The sequence below is a fragment of the Pleurodeles waltl genome, chromosome 3_1 (genome assembly GCF_031143425.1).
Source record: "Pleurodeles waltl isolate 20211129_DDA chromosome 3_1, aPleWal1.hap1.20221129, whole genome shotgun sequence".
Lineage (NCBI taxonomy): Eukaryota > Metazoa > Chordata > Amphibia > Caudata > Salamandridae > Pleurodeles > Pleurodeles waltl.
The window spans coordinates 1,715,551,054-1,715,572,483 of NC_090440.1; the positions used below are offsets into that span (position 1 = coordinate 1,715,551,054).

The 21,430-nt window shown below is 45.1% G+C and overlaps 1 protein-coding gene across 2 annotated transcripts in view; it reads right to left on the minus strand.

The window, feature by feature from the left end:
* The window catches only part of UBE2F (ubiquitin conjugating enzyme E2 F (putative)), a 1,010,525-nt gene that overhangs the window by 175,991 nt on the left and 813,104 nt on the right, over nt 1-21,430 (minus strand). For both annotated transcript variants that reach the window (XM_069225615.1, XM_069225614.1), the window contains one exon: nt 12,412-12,474. In XM_069225615.1, coding sequence (XP_069081716.1) covers nt 12,412-12,474 — 63 coding nt within the window. The remainder of the gene's footprint in view (nt 1-12,411; nt 12,475-21,430) is intronic.

A 21,430-nucleotide genomic window follows, 5' to 3' on the forward strand; every position in this document is an offset into this window, starting at 1 on the left:
GTTCACTTTGAAATATGGGGTTCACACTACTACTTAAAACCATAAAAAATCTAATTATATACATATGTTGTGGTGACAATTACAAGTCAGTGCCTTTGGTCTTGTGGTTTATGTTACCAGAACCCCTCAACGACAATGACTGGGCAGAGTTTCACTTCTTATGCTGAATATTCTCATTCTCTGACTATAATAAAATATAAATGATTTCTCATTCTACACTGGATAAGACATTTTGCTCACATCTACAGTTTGATTTACTCCAAACGTGGCATGAAAGTAGGACGTTATTCAGATCACGATACTTGTTTATTTTGGTGTAAAACCAAAGTAGTTTTCAAGATGTAAACATTTTAAAAAGTTAGAGGGTTACCATTTTTGTATATTTCTGCCGTTTTAACCAGCATATGTCATCACGTTCTGAATATTTTATATAATGTGATTGTCTGGATTAGAGCTAAAAAAATAAATTCAGGTATATTGAAACTCTTGAGTCAGCTCTGACCTGCGAGCTTCGTGCTGTGACATTTCTTTCCAGTGACTTCGATGACTGAGCGCGGAAGAACCCAGCTGCGTGGAAAAAAGGCACTCCCGAGGGAAAAGGTTCATGCAATGTTAAGATATATATATATATATTACTATCTCACAAGCAAAACCTAACAATAAAATGAGTGCCTGGCTTTGCACCGAAGGGAGGAGGTAGAGCACAGACCCTGTGCCCGAACCCAGCTGCCACAGGATAGGTGCACAGTCGGTTCCCCAATTCCTGCTTCATGCAGGCTTCAGCTGAAGGTCATGCGTAGCAAGAGTTGGACACCCACAGTGGATTGCGTGCAGGGCATGGACTGGAGGTATGTTGTGTGCCTTCAAGCATAAGAGGATAATTTAAGTGGTGTTATGTGTTTGAGACAAAACGTAACTCAGGTAACAGTTTTTTCAGCAAATATATATTTTTGGCAGTGGTGTGGCTGTATTGTAACAATGTGCTACTACTTTAAGATGAATCTGCATTTTTTTCAGAAAGTAGACAGGAATGGGGCAGATGGATCTGAACTGCTATGAAGAAGTTTTGAAGTATGATCTTCTCCTGCCTGCATTTTTATATTTCCAGTTTGGAAAGTCTCCACCTGCAGGTCATCTGTGTTCCAACAGATATCGATCTTGGTGGCTTGGTACAGTGGAGTGTTTGAGTTGATTGCCCTATAGACCATGCAGCAGATCTTTAATGTTAGAAGCTGGCAATAGGAGCCAGTCGAGTTTTTAGAGTGTCTGCATGGTACTATCCTATTTACCTTTCTCCAGCAGTACTAATACCTCGAGTCATGCTTCCGCTGTGAGCCCTTGGGTATCCTATCCAGGTTTTAGAAGTAACATAAAAACTCAAACACAGCCCCCCAGAGTTACATAAAGAGAGGTCTCTCGTTTCTGAAGCATATGCAGCCAAGACAAAAAGCTCCAGCTAGAAAACAAAGCCTTATATATGAGAGAGAAAGAGAGAGAGTGAGATAATAGACTTCCAGGGCATTTGGTTTCAACCTCGGTCTTTGTCTTTTTCCCCATCTGCCTCATGCACCCATATGACATGACACTTCTCTAGTCTCTGCCACCTAGGAGCATGCTCTAGGCTCCCTGGCAGTGAGCAGGACCGGGGGAGGGGGGGGGGGGGGGGGAAGGGTGTTCTACTTCGAAACAGATTTGGCAGCAGTAATTCAACAGCAAAATCAGGAGTTGCAACATTGGGTGCTAAAAATATTGACTGTGACAAACATTGGCCAATCAAGCAGAAGATGTTCCAAAGATAACTCAAGGGGTCCCTGAGCTTTTCGGGAGATCCAGCAAGAGTAACGTAATTTTTAGATGCCTTGACAATACTCTATACATTCAGAGCTGAGCCCGGCACAATTTTCTTCTGATCCTGCTAAGGTTGGGAACTTGACTGAATCCCTATCTGGCACATCCCGAGTTCGTCAGCTCCATTTTGGTGTCAGAAGATGCAAGTTTAAATAAATATACAGCCTTTTTAAAATAATTTCAAGGTGGTGTTATAGCGCAGTGTCATGAACTTTTCAGCCAAGGAAACTCGGAGACATTCGGATCTAATGTATTGTCTTATATACCTTGATTCTGAGAGTTGCTAGAAGTATGGGTTGTATTCACCAAAATTACCTTGTTTTCTCAACGTATAAAGGACATCTGAGATTTCACTAGTTCCTCAAAAGGTGACAGCAGATCCTCCCCAAGCCACAGCTTAATTGGAGGCCAGATGCTTATGTCCAGGACTTTTGGATACCGCACCCTCGTGGCCCAATCCGGTGCCACTAGGATCACTTGGGCCCAGTTGCTCTTGATCTTCAGAATTTGAGCTAAGAGGGCTAAAGGAGTTCAGGCACACAGGAGTCCTAAGCTTCACTCTAGGTGTAATTCACCTCAGTCTACTTTTGAACTCTAGTGTGCAAAAATGCTGACATTATGCATTCCCAGCAGTGGGGAAAGATTGAGCCAAGGTTCTAGCCATTGCTGGAAAACATTCTGAGCCACCTCTGGGTGTAACTGCCAGTTGTAATCTGTAAGCGTCAATGACTGAGTTTGCCCACTCTGGCATGGGGTTTCTGATCAGACTTGCCCTAGTAAGTCAATCACTTTCATAGATGAGAAGACGGAGACCTTACCCCGTCCTGCTATTGCAGTACCATATGGCAGCGGTGTTGTCCGAGTACCCGCATTAGCTTCCCTTTTATGGTTGATAGGAAGGCATTCCACGCCAGGCAGAGCATCCACAACTTCAAATATCTGATGTGGAGACTGGTTTCTGCTGGGGACCAGAGTCCTGTGATCTCCACCTCTTAGATGGCCTCACTATCCTGCTAGGCTTTGGGTGGGATAAGGAGAGGAGAGAGATCTACCACTGGCCCAATCACAGTCTAGCAGACACTGCTACAGATATTTTGTAGGCTCCTGCCGTTAGGCCCACAGGGACTTCAAATCCTACTGCAGAGCTGCACATGCCATCTAGTGTGGTCGACTAGCAGGATGCCCATAGTCCCAGCAGCCTCAATGTCACACTTATAGATACTCAGAACATTTGCTGAAACAACAGATTTCAAGCTCGAATGACCCAGATTATCTGCTCCAGGGAGGAAGGCACAAAACTGCATTGTATCCAGGAAAGCTCAGATGAACAAGAATATTTTCGAACAATTCAGGTGTGACTTCAGCATGTTGGCAGTGAACCCCAACTAGGTTAGGAGGTTTGCAGTCATGTAGAGATGGTCTACAACTGCTAGGGGCCAGTCCGCCCTCAACACTCAAACATCTAGGTAGGGGACGATTGAAACACCCAACCTCTGAAAGTGTGTTGTAACCACTACCATCACTTCCATGAACATCAAAGGGGCACTTGTAAGGCCAAAAGAGAGCACTGCAAACTAAAAATGCTCTTGGCCCACTGTGAACCACAGATAATGTCTGTGTTGCTTGCAGGACAGGTATTTTTATACAAGCATCCTGCAGGTCCAACACTAACATATAGTGACGAGGATCCAAACATGTCTGATCCTGACTCCTACAAAGTGGGTGTGTGTTGATAAGGGCATCCAAAGATACGGTTTGAGGTTGTGATTGCTGGAAGAGCAGGGGACTAAGCTGCATGTTGTCTCTGATGTCATGAACATAGTCTTTGGGAGCCATGGCCCCTGCCACGAAATGGCTGAAAATGTTGCTGTGCTGCTAGCAGAGTCAGCCACTGGCAAGATTGGAAACTCCTCGCATATTCTCAAAAGGGACAAAGTTGTTGGGAAAATTTCCTGATAGAGGCAAACAGCCTTTCTTTAAAGGGACTTTCTTTAAAGAGTTCCAGGGCAGAGACTGCTTTCTTATCGAAGAGGTAACAGTCTTCGAATGGCATGTCCATCGCATGGCAATGGCAACATCCACTTAGAAGCTCAGACATCACCGAGGCATGGCATTTAAGCACCTCACTCATGCACTGATGTTAAGGGAACTGGTGCAGAAGTCTACAACAAAGTCAGTGTGCTACCTGAGTTGGGTTTGAGAGGTACAGACAGCGCCAAGGGCAATGCTTGAGGCAGGACCACAAATGGAGGCCTCTGTACACCCTTAAGGCTTAAAAGGTGCACAACTGACCCAGAAATTCTTTGTTGTCCTGAATGGCCTTTTGGTTCACCTGGCCCATCATCACAAGCCCTCGAGCGATGTTTCAACCCCAGGCATCACAAACATACCTTGTGGGGGTCTGTTACAGACACTTCTTTGTGGCAGTCCCCACAAAGTTTAAACGAACGAGTTACTTACCTTCGGTAACGACTTTTCTGGTGGATACATTAGCTACCTGTGGATTCCTCACCTAATGAATACTCCCATTGCGCCAGCATTCGACGGAAATCTTCTTCCTAGCTTCTGCACGTCGACGAGGACGTCACAGTTGCCCACGCGACGCCGTCTGAAGTCATACAGGCAATAAGAGGTCCTCGCCGACGTGCCGACGTCAGTACCAACATTTTTTACGTGCCTGAGAATAATAGGCCATTGAGATGAAAGAACAATAGAAACATTTAATGATATTCCAAATAAACATCATTCTGAGAATTCAATCCTTTTTTTTTTTTTTTAAACAAATATATAATTATATGAACAATATATATATATATATATAAATATGAACATATGTACAGAATATATACAAGCCCTCAAAACCAAGAGGAGCACACCCAAGAATTACTTGGCTAGACCAGACAGGCAACGGGGAGGCGGGTGGGACCGTGAGCAATCCACAGGTAGCTAATGTATCCACCAGAAAAGTCGTTACCGAAGGTAAGTAACTCGTTCTTCTGATAGATACAACTACCTGTGGATTCCTCACCTAATGAATAGAGTCCCAAAGCAGTACCGCACTCGGTGGAGAGTGCCTGAATGGTCAAACCAAGAAATCCTGCAGCACCGACCGTGCAAAATGGCCATCCCTTCTGACATCAGAGTCCAAGCAGTAATGCTTCGCAAAAGTGTGAAGGGATGACCAAGTTGCGGCCTTGCAGATGTCAACCAGAGGAACACCCCTAGCCAAGGCCGAAGAGGCCGACTTAGCTCTGGTGGAATGAGCTCTTATACCATCAGGGGGTTCTTTCTTTGCTAAAGAGTAACACATTTTAATGCAAAGAACAACCCACCTGGAGAGTGTTCTCTTGTGGACTGCCTTTCCTCTCCTTTTTCCCACGTATCCGATGAAGAGCTGATCCTCCAGCCTGAAATCCTTTGTTCTGTCTATATAAAAGCTTAGCGCCCTCCTTGGGTCTAAGCGGTGGAGTCTCTCTTCTTCCTTTGAAGGATGAGGCGGAGGATAAAACGTGGATAGAGTACTTGTCTGGGCCAAATGAAAGTGTGAAACAACCTTTGGAAGGAAAGCAGCCTTGGTCCTCAACACCACCTTATCCCATTAAAAAGATGTATAAGGGGGTTTTACAGATAGAGCTTTCAACTCACTCACTCTCCTTGCAGAGGTAATAGCAACCAGGAAAACCGTTTTAAGAACCAATAATCTTATGGGGCAAGAATGCATAGGCTCAAAAGGGGACCCCATAAGGAAACTTAGAACCAAGGTCAAATCCCATTGAGGCATAACGAAAGGAGTTGGAGGGAATTTATTCATAAGGCCCTTCAAGAATCTAAGTACTATTGGGGATTTAAACAAAGAAGGCTGGTCTGGAAGACAAATAAAGGCTGACAGGGCAGACAAGTAACCCTTAACAGTAGCTACTGCACAACCCCTCTGTGCTAAAGACAAAGCAAAAGATAAAACATCTGACAAATGAGCACGTAAGGGATCAATCTGCCTCTCTCCACACCAAACCACAAATTTAGACCACCTATTAGCGTAGATAGATTTAGTGGAGTGTCGCCTGGCCGCTAAGATAACATCCACTACATCAGGCGGGAGAGAAAAGGAACTCAGGTTGCCCGTTCAATCTCCAGGCATGAAGGTGCAGGCTCTGGAGGTGGGGGTGTAAAACCTGCCCCTGCGACTGCGAGAGGAGGTCTGCCCTGAGAGGGAGACGGAGCGGAGGGCACATTGAGAGTTGGAGAAGGTCCGTGTACCATACCCTCCTTGGCCAATCCGGAGCTATTAAGATGACTTGGGCCCGGTCTTGGCGTATTTTCCTCAATACTTGAGGAATCAAGGGTATGGGGGGAAACACGTAAAGCAACTGGTCGCACCAGGTCATCTGAAACGCGTCCCCCAACGCTCCTTGTACCGGATACTGGAGGCTGCAGAATAACGGGCAGTGCGAGTTCTACCAGGTGGCAAACAGATCTATCCGAGGAAACCCCCACATCTGGAAGATTAGAAGGACTTGATCTGGATGGAGACGCCACTCGTGGTCGGCCGAGAAATGGCGACTGAGACTGTCCGCACGTACGTTCAAGACTCCGGCCAGATGATTTGCTACCAAGCCAATCTAATGGTCCTTTGCCCAGGACCACAGCCGAAGAGCTTCTCTGCAGAGAAGGTACGACCCTACCCCTCCCTGTTTGTTTATATACCACATCGCAGTAGTATTGTCCGTCAGGACCTGAACCGACTGACCGCGAAGGGATGGGAGGAAGGCCTTGAGAGCCAGACGTACAGTCCGTAACTCCAACAGATTGATATGAAACATCTGTTCCACTGGAGACCAAAGCCTTTTGATCTCCAGGTCCTCCAGATGAGCTCCCCATCCTAGAGTGGAAGCATCCGTTATTACTGTGGTCACTGGTGGAGGTTGCGAGAACGGCCTTCCTCGGGAAAGATTGTCGCCCGCAATCCACCACTTCAAATCTGTGGCAGCATCTCTGGAGATCTTTACCGATCCTTCGAGATCTCCTTTGTGTTGAGACCACTGCCTTCGGAAACACCACTGAAGAGCCCTCATGTGCCAGCGAGCATGCGTGACCAACAGTATGCAGGAGGCAAACAGACCGAGCAGACGTAGGACCTTGAGGACTGGAATGACCGCTCCACTTTGAAACATTGGAACCAACGCCTGAATGTCCTGAATCCACTGAGGCGGAGGAAAGGCTCGATTCAATGTTGTATCCAGTACTGCCCCTATGAACAGGAGGCGCTGAGAGGGCTCTAGGTGAGATTTGGGCACGTTCACCGAAAAGCCCAGGTCGAACAACAACTGGGTTGTCGACTGCAGGTGATGCAGCACGAGCTACGAAGACCTGGCTTTGATCAACCAGTCGTCTAGATAAGGAAATACTGCTATCCCCTTCCTTCTGAGCTCTGCCGCAACCACCGACATCACCTTCGTGAAGACTCGAGGTGCTGAAGTAAGACCAAACGGAAGGACCGCAAACTGATAGTGCCGCGACCCCACCACAAACCGGAGATGCTTCCTGTGCGACTTGAGTATCGGGATATGAAAGTAAGCATCCTGCAAGTCGACAGACACCATCCAATCTCCCTTGTTCAACGCCAAAAGCACCTGAGCTAGGGTCAGCATCTTGAACTTTTCCTGTTTGAGGAACCAATTCAAAATCCTTAGGTCCAGGATTGGTCTCAACCGACCATCCTTTTTGGGAATCAGGAAGTACCTCGAGTAACAACCTTGACCCCTTTCCTGCTCTGGAACCAACTCCACCGCGCCCTTTGAAAGGAGGACTTGAACCTCCTGTTCTAACAACAGGAGGTGTTCTTCTGAACAATAAGATGGGCGGGGCGGGATGGGGGGCGGAAACTCCCGAAAGGGAAGGGTGTAGCCTTTTCTCACAATGCTGGTAATCCAGGAGTCTGATGTGATGACCTCCCACTTGTGGAGAAAATTCAGTAACCTCCCCCCTACAGGAGTGGAGTGAGTGGGAATTGGTGGAAGCCTAAGGCTGCTTCCCCTGCTGCACCCCTCCAGAGGAAGAGGAAGAGGCAGAGTGCTGCTGAGTGGCTCCCCTGGTACGGACCCTACCCCTCCCACTGAAAGATCTATAGGAGAGAGCAAAGGTGGGTTGCTGGAATTTCCCTCGAAAGGAGGAGGAGGAGGAACCACGACCAAATCCTCGAAACCTCCTAAAAAATCTGGAGGAAGTAGAAGAAGTGGCTTGCAAGCCCAGCGACTTGGCCGTGGCCCTGCTCTCTTTGAACCTTTCTAAGGCCGAATCCGCCATGGCACCAAAGAGCTTGTCCCCATCAAAAGGAAGGTCCAGTAGGGTCGACTGCACATCAGAGGAAAATCCTGAGTTACAAAGCCAAGCCTGCCTCCTCGTAACTATAGCAGTGCCCATTGCCCTAGCAACCGAGACAGTTGTGTCCAACCCAGATTGGATAACCTGAGTTGCAGCTGCCTGAGCGTCCGATACCAGGCTTAATAGACCCTGAGGAACCTCTGCATGCGTTGATGTAATCTCATCCATCAGGGCATAAATGTACCTTCCTAAAATACATGTAGCATTGGTGGACTTCAATGCCATGCTACATGATGAGAACACCTTTTTGGAAGCCATGTCCATCTTCTTGGAGTCTCTATCCGAGGGTACAGCTGGAAAAGACCCAGGAGCAGACCTTGCCGAGCAGGAAGCCTGGACCACCAAGCTTTCAGGTGTTGGATGCCTGGAAAGAAAACCTGGGTCAGCCGGTGCAACCCGATACCTCCTAGCCACAGATCTATTGACAGCTGAAGACGACACCGGCTTCTTCCAGACTTCCATTATGGGGTCCAGTAGCGCTTCAGTGAATGGTAAAAGTGGTTCTGCCGATGCAGAGGCAGGGTGCAACACCTCTGAAGCCAAACAGAATATGTTGACAGTCACCGGCAAAGGGAGATCCAGGAAGCCAGCTGCCTTCCTAACAACAGAATGAAAAGTGGCCGCCTCCTCTGTGTACTCCCCAGGAGATGACAAGTCCCATTCGGGGGAGGTATCTAGGCCACTAGCAGTGTCCAGTGCATGGAGACCCTCACGAGAGTCCTCAATCTCTCCTTCCTCCAGGTTTTGTCTCTGGTACTCCTGCTCTTCAAGGAGACGGAGAGCAAGCCTCCTCGAGTGCAGCCTCTCCTCTATTCTCGGCGTCGGCATGGCGTCAGCGGACATCGAAGAACGACGCCGATCCTCGGATCCATCCGACGCTGGGTCTACAGGCGCCAAAGGCCTCTTCGGCGCCAAACGAGGAACCGGATGGAGTGAAGACTGCCTCGGAGTCGTAGGAGGTCGAGACGGCGTCACTGGCTGAAACATCGAAGCCGCCGAAGCTGTCGGAGCCGAAGTCTCAGGAGCCGGAGCCGATACCGGCGCCGAGCCCACGTTCCCCAGGGGGAGAAAGGGCATAAAGGGTGCTGGTCGAAGCTGAGCCGGAGCACCCATGTTGAAAGCCAAAGGGCCTGAAGGACCAGCCGGTCCACCACCTGGAGCCATCTGTTGGAAGATGGAAAACATTGCATTTAAGAATGCGGTACTATCAGCTCCAGGGGCCGGGAAAGCCAGGTACTGGGGTGCCTGGTTCGAAGGCGACACCGACCTCGATGTCTGCAAAGACGGAGAAAACATCTGAGGCTCCGGAACCTCAAACACTAAAGGTGGTTGGCCCGATGACACGGGCGAAGTCGGTGAAGCTGGAGAAGGCAACGGCGTCGACGGCTGGAGAGTGACAGTGGGACTGACTTCCCAAGTCTTCCGACGTCGAGATGATGGTGACCTCGACCGAGACCTCTCCCTACTCGACCGGCGCCGTGATTCTCGATGACGCCGGGAGTCCCGATGACGCCGATGAGACTTCGGTGACGAGGACTTTCGGTGATGTCTTCTTTTTTGACTTCGCCAGAAAAAGCTTGGCCTCACGCTCTTTCAGGGCCTTAGGATTCATATGTTGACAAGAATCGCACTTATCAACATCATGGTCAGAACTAAGACACCACAAGCAGTCAGAATGTGGGTCCGTTACCGACATTTTGCCCCCACACTCACGGCAGGGCTTGAATCCTGACTTTCTTTGCGACATTGTAATATCCCAAAAAAAAAATATATCCAAAAAACACACTAACTGTTGAACAGCAACAGTAGCTCCCTCGAAGATAACCGTTTCGAATGGCACGGAAAAAAGGGAACTGACGTCGGCGAGGACCTCTTATTGACTGTATGACGTCAGACGGCGTTGCGTGGGCAACTGTGACGTCCTCGTCGACGTGCAGAAGCTAGGAAGAAGATTTCCGTTGAATGCTGGCGCAATGGGAGTATTCATTAGGTGAGGAATCCACAGGTAGTTGTTATCCATCAGAAATGGCCATTTTGAGAGGTGAAGTATTTCCTATGCACACTAGTAAAAAAAGAGAATTTGGAAAAAATTACTGGTTGGGCAACAGTAGCAGCTTTGGATCCACGTCTGAAGGTGCAGAAAGAAAGGAACTGAGGTAAGTGTGCCTTGGTGGCACTTATATAAGGCGCAGCTCATCACTTCAGGAGGGGAATTGCATCGGTGCAAGGCTGCACAATGCCACCTACTGGCTAGCAGGAGTACTGCTTTTCAGTTTCCAGTTCCAGCCTTACTCCTGGGGGAATATTCACAATGTGAGGAATCTTCAGTTAGAAGTACCAATCAGAAATGTGTATACTGCAATCCTCCCAAAGTGAGCATTTTGAGCATGTCATTCCTCAGAAAGGTTTTCAACAAGTGGAAGTCAAAATGGGTCTGTGACCCCCATCCCTAAGAACAAGGAAGTAATGCAGATAGAATCCTTCCCGCTTCTTTTCGGTGCCCTCTCCATGACTCTTGATCAAGAGAAGGTGGACTTTCTGCATCAAGACTGCAGAATGTTCTTCTGGAAGTCAATCCATGGTGCGAGGAAGGAGAGATGGGGAGGAGGTGAAAAGGCAGGGCATAACTGTTTGGCACAATCTTTAAGACCCATTTGTCTCACATGATGGATCCCTAGCCAGGGAGGAAATGTCATATCCTGCCTCTGACCAGCCCTGCATGAGCCTGAGAGGGCAAACTAAAGCAGCTTGGTAGGCGCTGCAGCAAAGGAGGAAGAACTGAAGCACTAAATCACTTATTTGTTGACACAAGCATCATAAGCATACTAAGCCTCATAAGCATACCTCATGTGGGTGCATGACAGCAACCGGCTTCCTGCTGTCTTGGTACTCCTTGCATCCTGTAGTTTTTGGTGGGAACATCATTGCTTAGTACACTGTGGAAAATTTTCTGGAGTCATCAGAAGACAGAGGAAAATGCAGGAGAGTACCCGATTCACCTCAAAAGACGCCAAAAGATAGGAGCTGATGTCTGCATACAGGGTTGGTGCTTATATGTGGCTCTGCTCCGTCACTTGAATGGCAGCCAACATTGTGCCAACTACTGTAACGCGGGAGCATTGCTCAACAATCCTCCTGAGCCAATCTGGCGACTGGGGATATACTAACGGTGAGGAATCTGTGGTTAGAAGGAAACATCAGCAAAGGCTGTCACAGTCACAAAGAAGCATTCTGTCCCTTAACCAGTGCTTCCTGACTCTCTGCCTCCACCCACCTATCTCAGATTATCTTAGCAGTGCTTTTAAAATCAAAGCAGATTTATTCAACAACTGCCTTTACATTGTGGAGTACCTTTCCATGTACCTTCTAGTCAAAAACTGCTTTGTTCATCTTAATTCATTTACAAAATTGCTTCTATTCATGCTTTCCTTTCCTCATTGTGTGGTATTGTTAAGTCCAAGATCTTTAGTCAATTGCACAAACCTATCAGACTTCACTTAGTCCTTCCAGCATCTCAACGTACCATTTTCTAACAGGCTGAAAATGATCCAAACTGCATGTTCAATGTAGATAGCAAAGGACACTGTGTCACGTATCTCTTTCAAAGTTCTCCACTGATCGCTAATATTTGCAAGCAAAGCTCTTTTCCCTGCTTACAAATTGCACATATAGTTTCCCAACTCCTTATTGCATTCAGCTAACTTCTTCTAGGTTAAGTAACAAGCCTGTCTTTCAAAGTCCTAGCCTCTCCCAACCTATTCTTACTCAAGTTACAAAGTAATGAATAAATATAACAGTTATGAAGACATAGCTATTTAAGTATAATATTGTCTCTCATCATGCACAGCAAACACATTTCTAAAACTGTATGTGACACTGGTAACCCTCAAAAGGGATGGTAATAACCTATGCATGCTATGATCCAACAGGACATAACACTCCTAGAAAAGGTATATGTTGAAATTTATCGAAAAAAACCATTCCAAATAATGAGATTTATGGACATTTTAAACCCCACTACACCATAATATTTAACATCTTGCCCAACAATAATTTTCCTTGATTAAAAAAGGCATCTGAATACATCCATAAGGAATTTTCCAGTGGTAGCAAATATAGACTGTCAGCATGCATTTTCATCTACACAAGAGTCATTCACTAAAACAAGAATTGAGAACTCACCTTATCTCGTAAGTGGTGTTCTGCAGCTTCAATGTTCAAAGGGTCATCAAAATTCAGAAGATCCTGGAAAAAATAATATGGACATCCAACACTTTAGAAGGAAAATGGCCTCTGTTTGAAAAGGAAAAGGGAAGCTTTTTACCTGTACACTGAATTTTGACTAGTGATATCTTTCATAGATTCACATGCTTGAATCCTTCCCTTCGTCATGGTGGGAGTGCCACAGTAATTATAGAAGTAGCACACAGAAAATCACTGCACAGCAAAACCTAAACAAATGACACAACCAATTCACATTTCTCAGCACAAGTGTAAAAGTAGTATGACTGAGGCATAAAAGGTAGAAGCTCCTATTGGGGGAGGGGGGGCTCACATATGAATCTATGAAAGATATCAATGCTAGAGAACTACAGTGTACAGGTAAATAACTTGTTTCTCCAATTCAGAGAAGTGGTGAATGAAGACATTAAAATAAATCTCTATCTCGCAAAATGTATATAGAAATATATATATATACATATATATATATATAGAGAGAGAGAGAGAGAGAGCATCTCACCTATAGGGATGAATACAGATGAAAAACCATCTACTCACCTTTGATAAAGTTAATGATTATCAACACAATGAGAGCTCCAAAGATTTTAGTGTTACTGTATGTCTTTCATTTTGATCTGTAAAAGCTATTTTATTAGATGCACTTTTGGTGGAGTTTGGACATATTTAGAGAATGCATATATCGTTTTTTACTAGCACAGTTGCTCAGTAAAGGTCCCTGACATATTTTCTTTGTTGAGTATTGTTTGATTTATAGTGAAATTCAGAAGACGGATAGTGTCCAAGAGAAGTTGTATAAATGGATCTTCTCCAGTCTGACACATTAAGTGAGGTTGGGGTACTCAAGTCTGCAAACTTCGAGAGTGTATAATCAACAGGGCCAGTATGAGCCCCTGGCAAGAGTTTTTTGTTTATTTTTTTAGTTTTCTGATAAATGTTTTTGCCTGTATTGTTATAATGAGTCAAAGAAGAACAATTGGGTACTATGTTTGTGTCTGCCCCCGAGTTTGAAATTAATTTGTAGACCTGATGGGTCAAACATGCAAGCATTTTTTGCAATGTTACTTGGAGTAAAACGTGCAAGAATGTATTTAGTAAAAAACTTGGTACTTCAGGTTACACATGAAAAGCTGCTTGAGCTACATTCTCGGAGGTAACCAATGAATGATGGTGGCAGACCCACAGGAATAGTATATTTGTAATCAAAATACAATGGTTGCACTTTTCTTTATGAACATGATACAGTTCCTGACGAGGAGTAACTAATCAAGTTGATTTGTATTTAAGTTTCAAAAACAAACTGGGACCTTGCACAGAACCAATGGAATATTGATTGTTTTATGTTGTGTTTGTATGGTCGTTGTTCACTATTTTTTTTTTAAATGAACGCAAAGATGTTAAAACCAGGCAAATGGTGACTTCAGGTCATGTGACCAAGACCGTGTAGGTCGAAAAGCGATGTGTGTTTGTTCTTCTGCTGAATAAAGAAGGTGCCACTAAAACGCTGACTGAAGTAGCTAGTTTATCCACCTTGCAGTGGGGTGGTATTCTGGGGAAGTATTAAGTGGTGGCATCTGCTCACAAACCCCGACCTGACTGAATGGGCATCCGTAATGCCGAACAGGACACGGAATGCTATACAAACATCCATATATCATATACATTTTCACACATATTTATATTCATACATATACATAGACATATCTGCAGAGTCGCTATGCGAGTAACAGTCATATAATGACATGCCACTATTTCCTGGATACCACCGTGAACAATGCAGCAGTAGGTCAAGCAGTCTTTTTACACACACATACTGTGGTATATACACACAAATAGTACCTATTGGCGGTCAGCAGTAGGTAGTTATAGTTAGGACCTTGTTTCCATAGGAAAAGCATCTTTTGACTTGCCTATATCTTTGGGTCATTTGATGAATCTTCAAGAAATTTTCCCAAAAAAGTGTGCTGGTGATTCTTGTTGCACATGGAAAGTTTCAGGGTAATCTGTGAAGCAGGGCAAATAAAAAAAATAAATAAAAAAAAGGGGTTTGGCGGGGGTGGGTGAAGGGTGTCAAATAAAGTGTGTTTCTCTTGTTAATTCCCATAGGAATTTTGACTACAGCCCGAACCGCTAGACGGAATTACACCAAATTTGGCAGAAAGCTAGATTTTGCTGCGCAGATTGTGCTTTTTAGGGTTGAGCCTGCAAGTGCATGAGCTAGTCTTGTTGTGTTCAGTAAAGGGCTTGAAGCCCGCCTGTCGCTCACCATTTGTTGGTATGCCTAGCACTCTTCTTTACAGCCTGGTAATTCGTCAAGGCATGCCTGGCATCATTTACGTTTCTGTGTGTGGAGCAGGTATCAAGCACTAATTGATTCAACTTAATTAGTGCCTGTCCGCTGCTCCCAATGTGATTGAGGTACTATTTGTTCTTTTTAACTTTAATACATCGCAAACAGAAGGCCTGTGACTGGCAAAAGTTTGCCCAGCAGGGCAAAGAAAATTGCAAAGTTTTATTTTTTAAAGCTAGTTTTCTTTTATTTTGCCCAGTCGTCTTTTTCTCAGTTTTCACTCATGTTTTCTTTTTCTTTTGCTCGTAGGCGCAGTTGTCAAAAGATGACAATTAACTTGTTCGAAGTGTGCAAGACCTTTTGTATTGTCAATGCATGTTGTTATTTGGTGTAAATTCGTTCAATAACTGTTTAGAAATTAAAGGAAATTCACATTTTCATATCTAGGGCCGCAGATCTTTTGCGGCAACTTCACGCTTATTGCAGCAAATTCGTGAATATGCGCACCAATACGAATGCCATAATTGGCTGGCCACAACCTGAGCAGGAAGTTGCGTCCGTAATTTTAGGTAACAGGACATGGCCCCCAGGGCTGAAAATTAAAATCAATATTAGTATAATGGGTCAGGGTAGAAGTACCCTGATCCTATGTTTGGCATCTAGGGGTCTTTCAGGAAACCCTGAGGTGTATAATTTGTTGTGAAGCAGGGGTTTTCCCCCCCAATCGCGATATCGTCACGGCCGTCAGCACGCCCCTGTGTAATGTTGCGATGAATTCCGAATAACACTGACAAAAATACAAAAAGCATTCACAGACTCATTCAGACACTAATTCATTCACTCATAGATGCACTCAGACTCGTACACCCACTCAGACTCATGCATCCACTCACAGACCCATTCAGATCCTCAAGCATCCACACGGACCCGTGCACCCACTCACAGATCCACTCAGACCCCCACTCAGAGACCTAGTGAGACCCTCAGACACCCATTCACAGACCCACTCAGAGCCTCATGCACACTCACAGACCCACACTCAGACCCTCACGCACCCACTCATACACCAACTCAGACACAACTCAGACCCTCACACGCACCCATACACAGACCCACTCAGACTCAGACCCTTGCGCACCTACACACAGACCCACTCAGACAGTAATGCATCCACTCAGACTTATGCACCTCCTCTGACACACCCACCAAGATACTCATGTACATATTCACAGACTTATGCATGTGGGGTTGGCTGGTTTTAGGGGGTTGGTTGCAGGGTCCAACCCACACCACGCACGGCTGAAGGCCGTATGCGGCGTTGGTTGCATTAACATATAGTAATTGAAATTATTTTACATTTAAAAAAAACAGGCATTCAATGAAAAAAACAAAGGTTACAGGGAGGTTATTGTGAGGAAATAGAATAAAAAAAAAAAATTTTAAAATGAAATTCACTTTTAAAAAAACCCAAAGGTTACAGGGACGTTATAGTTAGGATAAGAATTTACCCACATACAAATGTGGAAATCCATCAGTTATGTTATGGCTAGCTCAGGTAACTATAACTTGTTCCCTAGGTGAACTTAAACTCACGCCCTCGCCACGCACTGCTAATTATTTAGCAGACAACTGTGCACAGAGGGGGCGTGAATTATAGTTACATTAGGGCATGAGTTATAGTAACGAGCTAAACATAACTAACTGCTGAACGTCTATGTTTTGTGTGAGTAAATTCACATCCCAACCATAACCTCCCTGAAACCTCAGTTCATTTTTTTTTTTTTAAGTGGGACATACATATATTCATATACACCCCACCCCTAACTCCCAAAAGCACTATGGGACATGGTCACCTCATTGAAATACATGCTGAAAGACTACTTGACCTACTGCTTTGTTGTTCACTTTGATATCCAGGCAGTAATGATATGTGAACGTATGAATGTCACTCACGTAGCAATTCTGCAGATATCTGGCAAAGGCACTCCTACAAACAGTAGAGGTAGATACTCCTCTCATGGAATGTGTCCTGACTTTACCATCAAAGGAACTCCAGCCTTTTGGTAGAAGAACACTATAGCGGCAGAAACTCAACTAGGTACACTGTTTCTTTATAGGGTATATCTTTTTTTCAGGCTCAGAGGCTAAGAAGAGTATGAAATGCTCTTTTCGATGCAGATCTATTACGGAAAAAGTCTGATGGGACCTAGGGAATACACTGAGAATTTGTTCTCATTATAGCTCAGATCTCTTTGAATGGCAAATATGGCTCCTTTATCACAAAAGCTTGAATTTCACAAATCCTCCTAGCCAAAGTCAAAGGCAACAACAGAGCCATTACCAAGATACTTATTTGAGGTCTGATTAATGAATGGGTTCTTCTGGACTCGTCATCCGCTGGAGAGGACCATATTTCCCTGCCGAGAGACAAGGGGGGGGTTCCTAATCGGAGGATAGATCCAAAATATACTCTTAAGGAAATCTTTCACCTATCTACTGGACCACAGCAACAGTTCTCCTACGGATCTTCTGAAGCATGCAATTGTGCTCACATATATACTGTGACTGAGCTGTGAGAGAGACCTGAACATGCAAGATGTCATAAAATATTGCAATATTTCTTCAGGAGGTGGGGAGATTGGATGTATGCTACATCCAGTGCGCTAAATTCAGAATGGTGTCCTTTTAGCTTTGCAAATGGTGTTTGTTGCCATAGACCTGGTCTTTGCTAAAATTTGTCTACAATCTTCAAAAATATCTAGATGGCTTAATTAACTGAATTCAGGTGCCAGGCTGCTAATCTGAGAGAAAACTGTGCGTGGGATGAACAACCTGGCCTTTGCTCACTGTCAATGGATTCGGTACGGAATGTGTCTTCGTTGTGGTAGAAGAAGTAACTCTGTGTCCCATACAGTCTTGGCAAAGCTGGAGCTATAAGAATGATGCAATATGGATCTCCTTTTATCTTTAATAATCATGGAATCAGGGGAAAAAGGAGAAACGCATAGGTGAATATCCCTGTCCAAGCTTTTTGAACCACATTTTCCCACAATCTTCTCGGAGGGTATCTGCTGGCAAAGAATTGAGAATTACGATTGAGATGTGTGGCAAACTAGTCCAGGCCTTCCCGAAATCAAAAAGAATTACACTAACTTGACCCTGGTCTAGTTCTGTTCATGGTAGTACTTGGTTGTTCTGCTTAACGGGTCTGCCCACTGATAGCTCACTTAGGGAACATGTCCCACTTTCAAAGTTATCTGATGCTGTAAAACACATTTCCATATTTTCTGTACTTCTGTTGATAACAGACGTGACTGTGTGGTGCCACCCTGCTTGTGCACATAAAACAATGTTGTTGTACTGACTGAATGAACAAGTAATGAGGAATCTTTTATCCTTGGGAGAAAAAAACTGGAGCACCTGGAAAACTGCTCTTAGTTTGAACAAGTTTATATGGAACCTAGAAACCTTAAGTGCCCATTCTCTACATACTTCTAACTCCTGCAAATGCACGACCCATCCTGCCAGAGCTATATCCCTGGTCATTACAAATTGAAAAGGTCAATTTGGGGAGACCTGATGGTATATTCTGTCTGTTTGCCCACCATGGTATGGCCCTTTTCATTCTGGAAGTGATCTCAATATTATGGTCTAAAGATGCTTACATTTGGGTCCACTGCTTGTCTATTTCCTCCTGAAATGGTCTCATATGAAACCGGTAGTTGGGAAGGAAGGGAATGAAGGAAGGCATCATAATAGGAATGACTTGAACACTTACTGAAACCCATAGAGATGCATTCAACTTAATTCTCTTTTGTATCCTTACTTTCTTAAATACTTTGCAATAGATAGTGTCTAGAATTGCCCAGCCTTCCTGTCAGGTTGAAGGCAAGATTTCTCATTGTTTAAAGTTAAACCCAGGCCTCTGAACATTTTGTAGGCATGCCTTCTTAGAGTTGTTTACTGTGAGAGGTGAAGGACCTTTCAGAAGTCAGTCTTCCAGATATGGAAAAACTTTATGACCATTTCTCCTTAGATAAGAAGTGGGAGGAGCCATGCCGTTCGTGAAAATCCAAAGACCAGACTTGAGACCAAAGAGCAGAACCATGAATTGGTATTGGCAACTGGTCACGTTGAACCTTAGGAATTTGCAATGTTATGGATGGATTTGAATATGAAAATAACCATCTTAGAGATAAAGCAATGTCATGATAGTTCCCTGGTTTAGCAAATGGAGAATTTCTTGCAGCATAACCATTCAAAATGATTGATTTTTCTGAAAAGTTTTTCAGAAATTTGTTTAAATGCCAAATATCTAATCCCCACCTCAATTGGCCTTTTTAAAAAAGAAACCGTAATAAAAACTGCTATTTCGCTGATTATGGGGACCTCATCTATGGTTTCTTCTTGAAGGGGCAAAAGAATCTTCAACTTTAACAGAAGAATATGTTGATGAGATCTCCTTCGAGGTGGATTTCAAGGAGGTTTCCAAATGAAATCTAAAAAGTGTCTCCATGTTGAATAATATCTAGCCCCCACTGATTTGTTGTCATAAATCTCTCCAGATATTTAAATAACTGGAAAGACTTCTGCCCACTTGATATGTAGGACAAATGGTGACCAGGGCCGAACAGGTGTCACTGACGCCTGAAGGAGTCCTGTCCTCTACCTGTATAGTGTAGGCTTTTTTCTTGGGAGAGTGTCTGAAATAAGATACAGGTGGCGCTTGTCTATACGGCTGCTTTGGACATTCTGTTGCTACGCCTGATGATGTTGTGAGCATGGCCGATACATGTATGCCTAGCACTTGACATGAAATGAAAACAATCCTTGACTTCTTTCACCTCAAAAAGGGTTGAAATTAGCACTGCTACGAAACACCCAGGGATTCTGCTATATAAGTGTCACACTATCTATTGAAAGACATTGTGAACATGCTTGCCAAAAAAGGCCTTGTCATCACAAGGTATATCCAAAAATTATTTTGCTTGGACCTTATAAATAAAGGAAATTCCTTTCAGCCAACCGTGCCTTCTTATGACTCCTGCAAACTGACAAAAACCTGTTGTAGTCACATGCGTAGTTGTATCTATTATGGCGACGAACGTTCTTTCGCCCTCCTAGATTATCTCTCTCACCTAGTTCTTCTCAGCTTGAGTCAAATATTTAAGGTAGGCTCCAAGAGCCAACCACATTTGCATATGATATCTCCCCAATATAGCCAGGATATTGGATACCCTGATAGTTGTATCAGCCATTGCAAAAAAACATTTCCCTATGTGATCAAGGTGTCTTCTTTCTTCGTCTGGTGGAGTCGAGCAAGGAGTGGATGGGTGTAAGGAAATGCCTCTTTGGCATGGTCACCCCCTAACTTTTTGCCTTTGCTGATGCTAAGTTATGACTTGAAAGTGTGCTGGGACCCTGCTAACCAGGCCCCAAAACCAGTGTTCTTTCCCTAAACTGTACCTTTGTCTCCACAATTGGCACAACCCTGGCACTCAGGTAAGTCCCTTGTAACTGGTACCCCTGCTACCAAGGGCCCTGATGCCAGGGTCTATAAGGGCTGCAGCATGTCTTATGCCACCTTGGGGACCCCTCACTCAGCACATGCACACTGCCTCTCAGCTTGTGTGTGCTGGTGGGAAGAAAATGACTAAGTTGACATGGCACTCCCCTCAGAGTGCCATGCCAACCCCACACTGTCTGTGGCATAGGTAAGTCACCCCTCTAGCAGGCCTTACAGCCCTAAGGCAGGGTGCACTACACCACAGGTGAGGGTATAGTTGCATGAGCACTATGCCCCTACAGTGTCTAAGCAAAACCTTAGACATTGTAAGTGCAGGGTAGCCATAAGAGTATATGGTCTGGGAGTTTGTCAAACACGAACTCCACAGTTCCATAATGGCTACACTGAAAACTGGGAAGTTTGGTATCAAACTTCTCAGCACAATAAATGCACACTGATGCCAGTGTGCAATTTATTGTAACATACTAACAGAGGGCATCTTAGAGATGCCCCCTGAATACCTACCCGACTTTTAGTGCAGGCTGAACAGTTCCTGCCAGCCTGCCACACACCAGACATGTTGCTGACCACATGGTGAGTGCGCCTTTGTCATTCTGTGGCCAGGAACAAAGCCTGTACTGGGTGGAGGTGCTTCTCACCTCCCCCTGCAGGAACTGTAACACCTGGCGGTGAGCCCCAAAGGCTCACCCCTTTTGTTACAGCGCCCCAGGGCATCCCAGCTAGTGGAGATGCCCGCCCCTCTGGCCACTGCCCCCACTTTTGGCGGCAAGGCTGGAGGAGATAATGAGAAAAACAAGGAGGAGTCACCCACCAGTCAGGACAGCCCCTAAGGTGTCCTGAGCTGAGGTGACCCCTGCCTTGAGAAATCCTCCATCTTGGGTTTGGAGGATTCCCCCAAAAGGATTAGGGATATGCCCCCCTCCCCACAGTGAGGAGGCACAAAGAGGGTGTAGCTACCCTCAAGGACAGTAGCCATTGTCTACTGCCCTCCCAGACCTAAACCCACCCCTAAATTCAGTATTTAGGGGCTCCCCAGATCCCAGGAAATCAGATTCCTGCAACCTGAAGAAACAGGAAGGACTGCTGACCTACAGGCCTGCAGAGAAGGAGGAAGACGACAACTGCTTTGGCCCGAGCCCTATCGG